This window comes from Coturnix japonica, chromosome 5 (genome assembly GCF_001577835.2).
Source record: "Coturnix japonica isolate 7356 chromosome 5, Coturnix japonica 2.1, whole genome shotgun sequence".
NCBI classification, from domain to species: domain Eukaryota; kingdom Metazoa; phylum Chordata; class Aves; order Galliformes; family Phasianidae; genus Coturnix; species Coturnix japonica.
This window is the reverse complement of record NC_029520.1, coordinates 7,047,723-7,060,038: the sequence shown is the minus strand read 5'-3', so window position 1 is coordinate 7,060,038 and position 12,316 is coordinate 7,047,723. Positions and strand designations below refer to the sequence as shown.

Sequence of the window (12,316 nt, the reverse complement as noted above, 5' to 3'; positions counted from 1 at the left end):
CCTCATAAATAACCTTTTGAATATCTGTTACCATCTTTGTTACCATCTTTGTATCATTCCACCTTACACATCCTTTGGAGGGTTATCTTGTTTCTTCAGGCTGTGATGGTCAAATGGGTCTGTATTCTGAAATCAAGACTGTATGTCTGTCAGAGTAGCTACTGAAAAGGTGCCTTCATCTTGAGTTTGGCCTGAAGAGTGGCAGTATGAAAAGAATAAATTTGTGCTTGAGTGCCTGGAATTTTTTTAAACCACTGCAACTGATTCAAATGTTTAAATATCTTATGACTCCCAAATTGATGCATTGAGCAATAGCTGATCTAGCATTATGGCACCTGTTCCACTGTAACCACTGTTGCTCAATCACATCACAGAATACTAGCCAGTCATAATAGAAAATAGCAATGTCTATATAGGTTCCAGAAACTCAAAAGGTTAGTAAAGCAAGCAGTTTGATGACGTTACTAGAGAGCTATCACAGTAAGATCTGATGACCATCAGAATTGAATAAATTTCATTTATATTTATATAGTTGCCCTCCATTCCTTTCATTTCCAGTGTTGTTAAAATCACTGTGATGAGGCAGAACAACATTTTTTTTCCTCTTAAATGTATTTTACATTAAAAAGTGAGCCCTTTGAGGTAGTTTCTAAAAAACACGAGTAATTTTATTTAAATAAACAGAATATTCATGAGACTTTAAACCTAGCTGGAAGAACATGTAATGCTTTTTGTAAACTGGCTGTAACTATCAACCAAGATAGAGAATATGTTAATATTGATAAAGCTTACAATTAGCAGCTTAAAATGCATTTCTTTTAAGTTTATAGAATAGTAAATACCTTAAAAGACAGTATCCAAATAAATAATTGTTCCAAATATTTTGGTTAAATAAGAACTTTTTTCATAGAGAATATTGTTGTTCTAAATACTTCAGTGCCTGAAGACGTGGTGTATTAAATTTTAATTCTGTTTTATTCCATTGTTTAGTTTTTCTCACTGAGCTTATAAACATTTACCAGATAATGGATAGAACGTTTTCATTTTCCCAAAAAAAAAATAAAAAATAAAAAAAAAATAAAAAAAATTTAAAAAGACAGCAAATGAATTGTGAACCAGAAAAACATAATAAAATTTTGCTTTATGCTTGCGAACTTAATCATGCATGGAGGAAAATAAATTCCTCTTAAATTCTAGGATGAAATCTTGGCCCTCTCCAGATATCAAGCTTACATCATTTTCAATGTCTTTGTCAGGAAATATGATAACAAATAATGTTTTCTCTTTTTCTGTGTATCTGCCTTTGTGTCAAATTCTGGCTCTTGCCAGGAATCCCCCATTTCCTTTCTTACCCAGAGTATCTTCAGACAGACTGTGGGTTATGTGGGTTTGATGCATGGGTTTTGGTCCACTTCATGGTTATGTTTCACTAATGTCTCATCATGTTTTGCTCATCAGTTTTGTTAGTGACAGCTTGCTCTCTAAGGGGGAGCAGTACGTTTTCTATGCACTATAAATAAGATGAAAGCATTTTTTTTGGTGGAGCCTTACATTGTATGGTCCAGGAGAGACTCATGCTATTTGCTTGCAGCACTGTAACTGAACAGCTAAATTTGGGAATCAGCAGAATCTTTGTCTACAAGAGAGAGGCATTGTTTCAAACTGTATCATTTCTAGCTTAAGTCCTGATGCGTCCAACGTTTATGCTGTTCAGAGCTCTTTCCTAAAGGAAGGAGGACTAGTATATGTATTTAGAGTATGTTATACCAAGACTAATGCTTTATTGCTGGTTGCTGTCTCAGCTCTTGGTCTCTTTTCATGGATGGTTACTGAAAGAATAATGAACAAGACAGAAACGACTCTCTTTTTCTATTTATCTCACTTTTTTTGAGGTAGAACATTGAGTTACAGTTGCCCTTCTATTGTTCAGGTACATTAGAACAGTTTTGTTCTCGCAACACAAACATGTAAGAGCAATTTAGGAATGAACCCTGTTCTGACCACCTGTAGCACCCTCAAGAATCCTCCACGCTTTTTTTGGATCTGGTTCTTAGCTTTTTATAGTCAAAACAGATTTCCTGGCAATTTCCCCTTCTTTGATCTTCTGTAGTAAAAGTGGATTGTTCAGTGTTCCTTTGTGTAACTCACAGTCTTTAATGAGTCTTCTACAAAACCTACAGGGCAGCAGTTTACACTTAGACAGGGTCTTGATTGCTTGTTTGATGAGAGGATATAATAGGTAGCAAAGATAATCTAAAGCTTACTAAGGAAGAGATTTGGTGGGTCTGGACTCAGTGCTGCTGTCATTACCATCTTTGCTGCTGATGGCCAAACTGTGTAATGCATGACTCTGCTCAAACACTTCAAGTGTGCCTTTCATCTGGGGGTCTTGAAATGCCTTAACAAGGGTCTTGGCCCTGCTATTGCTCTTGCCAAAACTATAGGGAAGTTGGCTTTGCTCAGATTAGTTTTCTACTCCAAGAATTTTGCAATTCAGGACAGGACTATCAGGGGTACTAGGTGGGAGTATCTGTAGCATGTGCATCCTCAGGCACAGGGAAAGCTAGCTGACTTGTGGCACCTTGCTGTAGGATCAGCTTCCTTATGGCAGTTAGATCCCAGTTCTTCCTTAAAAGCAAGAGCCTGCTTGGTTGCAATAGTGACTCCTTAGGTCTTGTGCCTCCGGAATGCCTAAATTTGATCCATTAAGACATGGGAATTCTCTCAGGCAGGAGTTAATAGCATTTTTCCCCTCTCATTTGTGTTCACCTGCCTAATGTGAGATAAAGCTTATTTCATTTGCTGGTGGAACTTTGCAGTGGATTGATTGAGTTGATTGCAATGTTTCTCTGCATCCATGTTAAAACCGCAGGATCTTAATGCTTGCTAAGGCCTGTGCATACCTTCAAGCTTTGTTCAGCATACACTTATTAGTTCTATCACCTGTGGAAAGGCATCTCAAATAGCATAGAGCTGAGGCTGCCCTAGGTCCTGGCTGAAAATTGCCTACTGCCACCTCACTATCAAATCAGCTCCACCTGTTCTGACGCACCCAAATAACATGTATAACATGGAACTCTGCCATATAGAACCTGGCTCCACCCAGGCTGATTCAGATGAAGAGCCCTTGGATCTTTGAATGCAAGTGTAGGGGAGCTACAGCTGCTGCATGTGGTGACTGTAATCAGAAACATCCTTATCAGGTTAGGCAAAACCTTACAGAATATTTAGTTATGTGATGAGGTCTGAGGAACTAAAGCATCTCCAGAGGTGCCCTGTGTATTTTAGAAGCTTTGTTTCCTACAGGAAATCATCAGCTGCTGTGAGGCTTCATGCCTAAATCTATACTATCAGAATGCCCTTGCGACATTGATAAACAGAAATTTAAACACAAGTGTTGATGTTTTGAGATTAGAAATTGGAAATCTTTTGTATCAAGAACAACTTTATGGGTGACTATGTGCTATGACCTTGGTCTGTGGTTGCAGTTTATGAATGATACCTTTGCAGCAGACCTTTTAGAACCTCCATTTTTAGTATGAAGAGCTATTTTTAATAGTCTGGCTAGGGAAAATACATGCAGTACTTTAAATGTATTTAAATATCTTTAGAAGTTGCTATGAGAGCTTAGATATACATTGTTGCAATGCACACCGTACTCTCCCCACAGTATCTTCAGTAACGTTTTCCTTTCATCTTAGTTCTGTCGCTGGAAGCAATTGCCTTCCCTTGGAGCATATGAACAAAAATAATTAGCATTATAACCCTTCAAAGCATACCTGCTGAAATCCATGGCAGACATTTGGTCTTCCTTATGTAATGCATTCTCCTGTTCCCATGACGTGTTTGGGGATGCGAAGTTGCAGAATATGTCCAAGGAAAATATCAGCAGGTGCTTCGGGAGGCAGCAGTAATTTCTGTAAGAAAGAGGGGTACAGTCTTTAGTTCCAGTGGTGAATCGTGCCAGTGTTTCTGCTCTCCTTAAAACTGGTTGAAACACAAAAATGCTGTAAAGATTGTTCCGTATGTGTGTCGAAGTTAACTAGAAGCAGGATTTTGCTCTTTTTGTCTCTTTTGCACTCAAATGCTATCAAATGACAGAAATATGTAAATAATTTGTAAGACTAATTAGGGTTTGCAAAGAACAGTCTGCTTTATGCTCGAGCGTGGCCTCAATGATGCTTTTCCTGGAATAGCAACAGTAGCAAATCTGAAATATTTTTCCGGTGTCTTGTGGTAGAAGTGTAAGTGTGCTGGATTTTTCCTATTTTAGAAGCATGTCTGAAAACAGATGTACTTAATAAACCATGAAATAGTTCTTGGTAACTGGGGAGAAAAAAAAAAGTGCACTCTGTCATAGGTGGGTGTATGGGAAAAGGCTTCATGTGTTTTTTGTTTTTATAAAATGTGGGATTTTCCAAGGCCTGCATATCTTAGTAGGATAACTTTGGTGACTCCCAATAGAATTTATATTTGCTGGTCCTTGAAAATGCCTTTTCACCCCAATGGTTCATTTTCCTATCATTACATTTTTAAGGTAATTGGCTTTATGTGTTCAGATTTCACAGAGGATGTATCAGACTGGGTGTGTTCAAACCTGGGGCTGCAATGCTGCAAACAGCGACAATTAATCTTTATAAGCGAAAATAGAAGGGCAGAAATAGAAATGATGCCATAGTTGTCCGGCCTTCTTTTAACATGTTCCTGATAATAATAGATCAATAACTTTAAAAGTGTGACAGCCTTCTGGGAAAGCTGCAGCCCCATTCTGGAGAATCACAGCTGATCCAGTACTGAGAAATGTGCCTGAGCCCATGTTTCAAATAATCCTGACTTCACCCGTGTGACAGGGGTTGGTTTTCAGGTTTCCAAATGCTGGATGAACTGAATGGGCTCTGCTATATAATTGGAAGTGCTAATGAAGTTATCAGCTTCAGCTGTATGGAGACGGTCCTGCTTTAGAAATATTTCTGTTCTGGGGAGAAGGCTGTCCTTGGAGCCTCATTTGATATTGCTCTTTGATTTAGATATTTATTATTAATGAATTGGATCATGCCTTCCTCTCTGTTCGCTTCATTAAAGTAATGCTCTGTGCAGACCCAGGCTGTGGCCAAGTTCTAAAATAAAGGCAGAAGTGCCAAGATGGGCGAGTTCCAGGGTGTCCCAGTAGGTGGAATGCCACAGGAGATGAAAGGAAGAGGGAGTCACATCTTGGGAAGATGTCAACACAGCTGAAAGTGGTCATCTTTCATGGGAACAGGTTGTCAGTCCCTTACAATAGCTCTTTATCTGTTCTGTTGGTGGCACTGGGGCAGCCTCCTGTGCTCTGAATTGATGCAGCCCAAGGCCACAGCTGGCTGCCAGCAGATGCGAGGGGAGATTTGCATCACATGCTCCCAGATGTGGATCCTAATCACTTTTCAACTCCTTGACTTCAAATAGAACAAAAGTTCAGAACATGTATGAGCGCTCCTTGGAGAGTGCAGTGGTTCCTGATTGGGATGTTGGGCTCCAGCCAGTGCCTCGTAAACAGGTGTCAGCCTCCCAAAAAAGCCCTCTCTGCGTGCCAGCAGCGGGTATCCTCACTGGCGTGCCTACAGCAGGATTTAGTGGGTCAGGAGGAATGACCCATAGGTCAGCAATGAGGCGTGCTGCTGGGCTGGCACGCCTGAGGCTTCCTTGACATTTGCCTTGCCTTATTTCTCCTGAGGACGAAGCAGAGATTTCAGGCTCCAAATCTGAACAGTGAGCCTTTCGATGTATTGTGTGTGAGATAAAGGAGTAAGTAATGGGTGAGTTGATTGTGAGGGCTTGTTTGTTTGTTTGTTTTCCTAACCCAAGCATTAACCTCTACCTTTGAATTTGGGCAATATGGGAAGTAATGAAATGGATGAGGCTGTGCTGAAGGAGGATTCTGCTGCTAGGGGGCAATATATATTAAGTAAAAACACACTTAGAAGTTCTCTCTATCTGCTGAAGTTTAAAAAACACAAAAGCCTTCTAACAGAAAAGTACCCAATATTTTGCTACACTGGTATTTCCTCAGAAAATAGTATAAACAAAATATTCAACTTACATATATCTGTGTGTATATATATTTTAATTTTTAAAAAAATAAATATTTGTGAGTGAGTGACTTTCTCTCCTCTCTATCACAGTGGGATTGCTATCAGTTTCAGAGACCACGCACAGCACTTTTCCATCACAATTCATATGAAAGAACTGCCTTAAGTTTAAGGGGTCTAAAAGTGTTTGAGTGCTCTGGCTCCTGGTTCTTTAAAACCTCAAGTTCAGGGAACATATCCTGCATGATCCTCAAATTTTTTTTCCAAGTTCAATTAGTACTTATATGAAGCAAAAAGGTAACATTCTGGACATTAGAAAATCTTGAATCACGCAGTCTTGTAACTGTCCTGCTTCTTCCTTATTGAGAAAAACTGGGACAGCTAGTTCAGATATCTTTATGACTTTTTGTTCTAGCCACTTTCTTAAGTATACTCCCTAAAAAAGAAAGAAACAGGAGATAAGAGATTGCTTCAGCTGCTTTGTGGCTTTCATGTTGAGTGGTGAAATAGCTGTTCAGTTACTTAAATGTACTCAGCCTTGTTTTAGATCTAGAGCCAGATGGTTCCGTAAAGCTACATTGTGATAATGCATTTTTCCATTTATTTTAATATTTGGTGATTATAAGGGATTATGAATATGATATTCATAAAGTAGTTGTCCAAGGCCCAGGCAGGTATTAGGAAAAGTGCTTCTACTTCTCGAGCTGATTTTCAATTCTTGTTCATCTGGTCACTGAAGTTTAGCAAAAGAAGCATTGTTCAAATGTGTACAGGTTGCAGTATAGCATGCCAGATTTCTGTGGTAGAAAATTTGTTGTTAATTAGCGTTAAGAGGAGCTTGCCTGAGGATGTTTTGCAGCTGCAATTGAAAGTTGCACAAAGAAGCAGATGTTTCCAAGTACTTTTTTAGTAATGTTATCTTGTTTCCTGTATTATTCAAAATGAGATACACACAGGAGATTCAGGGGCAGAATTAATTGGAACAGTAGTGTATATTTGGCAGGGTTTTCTGAGATTCGTACCAAATACTAAGAAATGACAAAATGGCTAAAGGGGGGGGGGGAGGGAGGGCTATAAAAATGAATGGGACAGACAGCAGAGTCTGTTTCGACAGGACAAGGTGAAATGATTTCAGTCTGAAAAGGAGAGATTTAGACTGGATATAAAGAGAGAGGTTTTTTTACGATAAGGGTGATGAGGCACTGGCACAGGAGACATTCGGAGTCACACTGGATGGAGCTCTGAGCACCTGATCTAATGTAGGTGTCTCTGCTCTTGCAAAGGGAGTTATACCAAGGTGGCCTTTAAGGGTCCCTTCAAACTCAAGTGATTCTGTAATTCCATAATAATGCATAGAAGTGTTGGGTGGGTCTGAGTTTACAATAGCAGGAGTTTCTGCTATCTTGAAATCCATGGAGTTTTGAACACCATAGGCTGTGGAACTGGAGGGGTGACGGCAGCTCTTTATATGGCTGTGCTGAAACATGTGAAGCACTTCTTCAAGACTTTACTGTAGCACTTTCTGGTTAGTAATAGAAAAGAGTGGGTTAGTCAGTGTTAAAAAGTAGCAAAGCCAGCAGTTGTCACAATAATCCTCTTCTTTCAGCTCCCTACAAAGAGCTTAAGATGTGACTGTAGCTGAATTAGGAAGCTGGCACTCTTTGTGCTCTTCATTTTGTGCCTGCTAACTTGACATAAATAATTTAGAGCATATATTTAATTTCAGATAAATTTATTGTTGTTATTTAATATGATTAACTCAATATACAGACTTGAGTTTTAAAATATTGTCTTTTATCAAAAGATGTTCTGTAACAGAATGCTTTGACCTCTGCCAAATCAGTGTATGTGAACTACTCGTAATCCCTGTGCGTTTATAATTACCAAAGTGGCTTGGATGGCTTTACTTAGCCTTAAATCCTGACATCACCTTCAAGCACAGAAATCAAACTTCTTGTAATTAAGATTGTATCAATGGCGTTCTCACCGTTTCTTGTCTTTTTCCAGTCGTCATAATAAACCAAAATTTTATGATTCATTGCCTACCTTAAGCACTTGTACTTTCAGATATTGCCAGGCTACTGATGTGTAAACAGAAATGTAAATATATGCTTGCAGATGGCTGATTGCTTGGGCTTACACAATAGCACTGAATCACCGGAGTAGGTCTCCTTGCTCTGCACTGCAAACTTAACAAATACAGTTGAGAAGCTGAACAGAGCACAGAGAGTTTGTTTGGGCCCACTGAAGCTTGTGGTTTTCCATTCCAAATGTTTTTCATTTTAACTGTGGTTTCTAATCTAGAGCTTTTCAGTTCACAGACCCATTATAAAGTACAAAATATATTTAGATTCAATAAGTCAGTAATTGACACTTCACTCCTAGTGATCTTTGTGATCTGGTGGAGTACCTAGGTTTAATTTTCTATGTGTGTCAGAGGAGGAGGAAGGAAAGAGGAGTTTTCTAGCATTTAAGCTATTGTTTCTAGAAAATTATTTCAGGCATTCTTCCAAATCCCAATATAGGTAGTTATGTGTAGGAAGTTCCAAGAGTTGCTGTATTATGTGAATACCTAAAAACTATGGGGGGGGGGGGGGAAAGAAGAAAAAAAGGAATATGCAGCTGATAAACATACATTATAAGTACTTGAGTGTTCATGGAGTTTGTATGTGTGCATGTATATGCTGGGGAAAAACAGAGCAAAGATGTGTGGGGAATTGTTATTGTCATGCTAGTTGCTCCCATTAGACTGCTGATTTTTGTGTGCATTTCTACATTATCCCATCAAGAGATTCTTTGATTTTTGCAAGTTGTTATTCAAGTGATTTGCTGAGTTTGAGGATCCTGTCCCAAGATCACAGGAGTGATCTAGAATCTTAAAGGAAAGCCAGGGATAGCAGCACATACGTGCGGTGATATGGGTGCTACGTGCTGTACGCATGAAATACATGAGGATAATTACTGCCCAAGCTCTGTGCAAAGGTTATAGTGTTATTCGGTCAGGAGTGGGGAGGATGTGGATACCAGACATCAGATCTGAACACTGCAGTTCCTAGGAATGCCTTGAACACCCAGGGAAAATGTGGCACTTGTTGAATGTTGCTTGGGACAGCAGATTTCCTAAGTACAGGGACTGAAATGAAGATCTATAAACTTAAGGAAATTGCTGTTTCCAGAGAAGCATGACTGATGGTTCCAGAGAAGCTTGGCTTTCTTACCAAGTGCTCTTCTCTTTATAACTGATAAGCCCAAGAAGCACCACACCTTCCTGCTGTGCTGCAGGCGTTACCCATGCTTACTTTTGTCCAGGTACAGACCTTGCATTTGGCTTAGCTGAGCTTTGTGAGGCCACATTTCTTCAGCCTGTCGAGACCCATGAAGTGGCATCCCTGCTCTGCACCTTATCAGACGTTCTGCATCCTGTGTTTTCCACAAACCTGCTGGGGAATGTGATCTCCCCTGCCTTCCTTGCCATGCCACCTCTGAAGATCTACCATGTTCAGACAGGTCACTGGGTGTAGAGCAGCATTCCCTAAAGCTAAGAAATAGCTGGCTAAAATGTGATGTGTTTCCTCACTTCATCCTAAAGTTAGTAGGTAGAAAGGAGGAGTGTTTCTCTAAGGGGCTACTTCTGTCCAAGGCCCAGAGGCACTGTGTGTAATGTGTACACACATGGTTTTGGCTGATCCCTGTTCCAGAGGCAGAGCATTGGACAAGCTGCAGCAACAGATTGTTGCAGCTTAGCTTCTAGAATGTGCTCCTCTGCATGTTTTTCTTGTTTGTCTTTGGGGGAAAGTTAATTTAGTATCCTCTCAAGGCTAAATTCTAAAATTCTTGCTTTATCTTTGCTCCTTAGACAAGCAAATCCAGCTCCCAAGGGGTTTGGAAAAAGGCATAGCTCTGTGGTATTTTGCTTCTGTGTTAAAATGAATCAAATCTTGGAAAACTTTGCCTTCCATTGTGTGTATAAATGTACATGTGCATGTTTCAATGTGTATATGCAAGTGACGGTTTGTTTTTCAACTGTTAGCTGGTGGTCCTATTTGTAATGAAATTTATATATGAAATCCTTTAGACCACCTATAGGATTAAATACTAAGTAGGAGTGCTAAGGGTGCCTGGCAGGGTAGGGCTGAGAAAACCTGGTATGTCCAGGTAAGTGGGAATGGTTCATCACATTCTACACAACACCTGCTTGCTTGAGGGAAAAAGCATTTAGTTGGTGTGACAGCACCATGGTGGGGATGTCAGGGAGTATTCCTCAGAGGAGGAGATTGAACTCAGGGCCACGGGCTCTCGAACCAAGCAAGGGGTGGGTGGGAGCCCTGCAGGGAGGCTCATTGGCAGCTGAGGGCAGGAACAGGATACGTCTCAGCTTGGGTGGCTCTGGGAGGAGCATGTGTTGGGATTAAAGTGTCCTTATTAAGTTGTTCCTTTTCCTTTCAGACACAGACAGTGATTTTCATGGGGTGGATTTTCTGCCTGACAACCTCAGTGAGGTTCCAGACGAGTCAGGCATGAGGGTTAACAAGAAATACTCCTGCCTGCCTGCTGAGGAGAAGGGGATCCACATCATCAACATCCGAGCTATTGAGGATATAGGATATGACCAGCATGAAAGCACAGTGAGTAAAGGACCTGCCAGATGTGCAGCAGCTAGCATGCTGTACTTATTTCCTTACCTCATTCCCAAATGTTCCCTTTCCTTGAAGGCTCTGCCAGTCTCCCCCTTCCCTTTCAGGGGTGCAGAGGAGGCTGCTGCCAGCCACAGCACCTGCTTGTTTGGTGGGCTTGCTGCTTAGGTGTGTGGGCTGGCAAAGGGAAACAAGGGAACCTTTTTTAACTCCTATCCTAAAAAGGGTTTGGTTATTCTCAGAGTAATCTGTCAGTAAGGCTGTGGCAACCTTTAAATCTCTGCCCACGCTGAGCATAAATGTCCAAAACTGCATGCAAAAACTACTGTTAGCAGAGGTAATGTTAAACAGTTTGTAACACACAGCAGAGATTGTTTCTCATAGTCAGATTTCTAGCATCATTAATTGTACCTCGGTTAAAACTTTTTATCAGCAGTTTTAAAGGAAGTTAGTAACATAAATGCACAGCAGGATTAGAAGCTGGCTGTGTCATAAGCGCATAAAAGTTTATTCAGGTGAAGGAGTGGAGGTGGAGTGAGCTGTGTAACAGACCATGCTGGAGAAAGACTCACCAGAAAAGCAGTGCTTGATTCATTGTGCTTAATTAGGGTTGAGTGTGGTGGAATGATTCTGTCAGGGTTGTTTTGAAATAGATACCCATTCTTTGTATCTTCTACAAGCAGAGGATCAGGCCATGCATGGTCTTGGCTGATGCACCTTTCCATCTCCGTGGCCTACAAGAATCACGCAGTATTAAAGAACAACCTGCAAAGACTCTATTTACTTCTTTAAATCAGGACAACGAGCTTCTTTGGAGTCCTTTGGCTCATCCCTTTCACAGTGCAGTAGAGTTATTCTTATCGTTAGGGAATGTGTTGAGGCTTTTGTATGCAGAGTGCAGCAGACTCTCCTACAAAGTCAGCTAGTCCTCAAGAGGGTCAAATTTTCAACAGGTTCAAGGAAAGACAGAAATTAATATCTGTTAGTACTTTGGTATGTCTCTATAGTTATCCTGTCTGGTTTTCAGGCAAGTGTGTGAAAATGAGGCTGTTTTGAGACTTGTGTCCTGCGGCATTGCGCAGCCAACCTACACAGCACTAGTTCAAGGCAGTAACAAAGCCCTTGCCACCCTCACGTTGTGAGGCAGGCAGGGGTTTGATAAGTGGGGAGAAGAGTGGTGAACTCAGCTAGCAAGGAGCATGCTTCCCTGGCTGCAGTCCATGGGTATTGGCCGCCCTCGACGCCCAGCTGGCTCCCTTCAGTCTGTATGGGGGCTGATCTCTTTCTCAGATGATATAAACTAGCAGCCATAGATAAAAGAAGTGAGAAATGTTTGCGTATGATATCAATCTATCTGTCAGAACCAAAACACAGATGTCCCAGATGGAAGAGGACAGATGATCTTAGTGGCAATTAACCCTCAGTGGAGACAACCAAAACTACCCAGTAGCTGACTTAAGAAGCAGTGTGCTGGGAATTAGATTAAATCCCAGTCATTTTATCTATTTACTTCTGACCAATGAAATCCCAGCCGGCTATCAGGAAAATTGCGAGTGTTAACTTGCAAAATTGTTTTCAGTGAGTAGCATGTGGGGGCTGCTTCTGCAGGCTTGCTGT

General features: G+C 40.7%; 1 protein-coding gene across 8 annotated transcripts in view; it reads left to right on the top strand.

The window, feature by feature from the left end:
* The window catches only part of ANO1 (anoctamin 1), a 72,430-nt gene that overhangs the window by 21,446 nt on the left and 38,668 nt on the right, over positions 1 to 12,316 (top strand). For 7 of the 8 annotated variants that reach the window (XM_032444890.1, XM_015863685.2, XM_015863687.2 and 4 more), the window contains one exon: positions 10,512 to 10,690. In XM_032444890.1, coding sequence (XP_032300781.1) covers positions 10,512 to 10,690 — 179 coding nt within the window. Of the gene's footprint in view, positions 1 to 5,771; positions 5,793 to 10,511; positions 10,691 to 12,316 lie in introns of those variants that run through there. The other variant, XM_015863686.1, reaches the window with a different exon arrangement.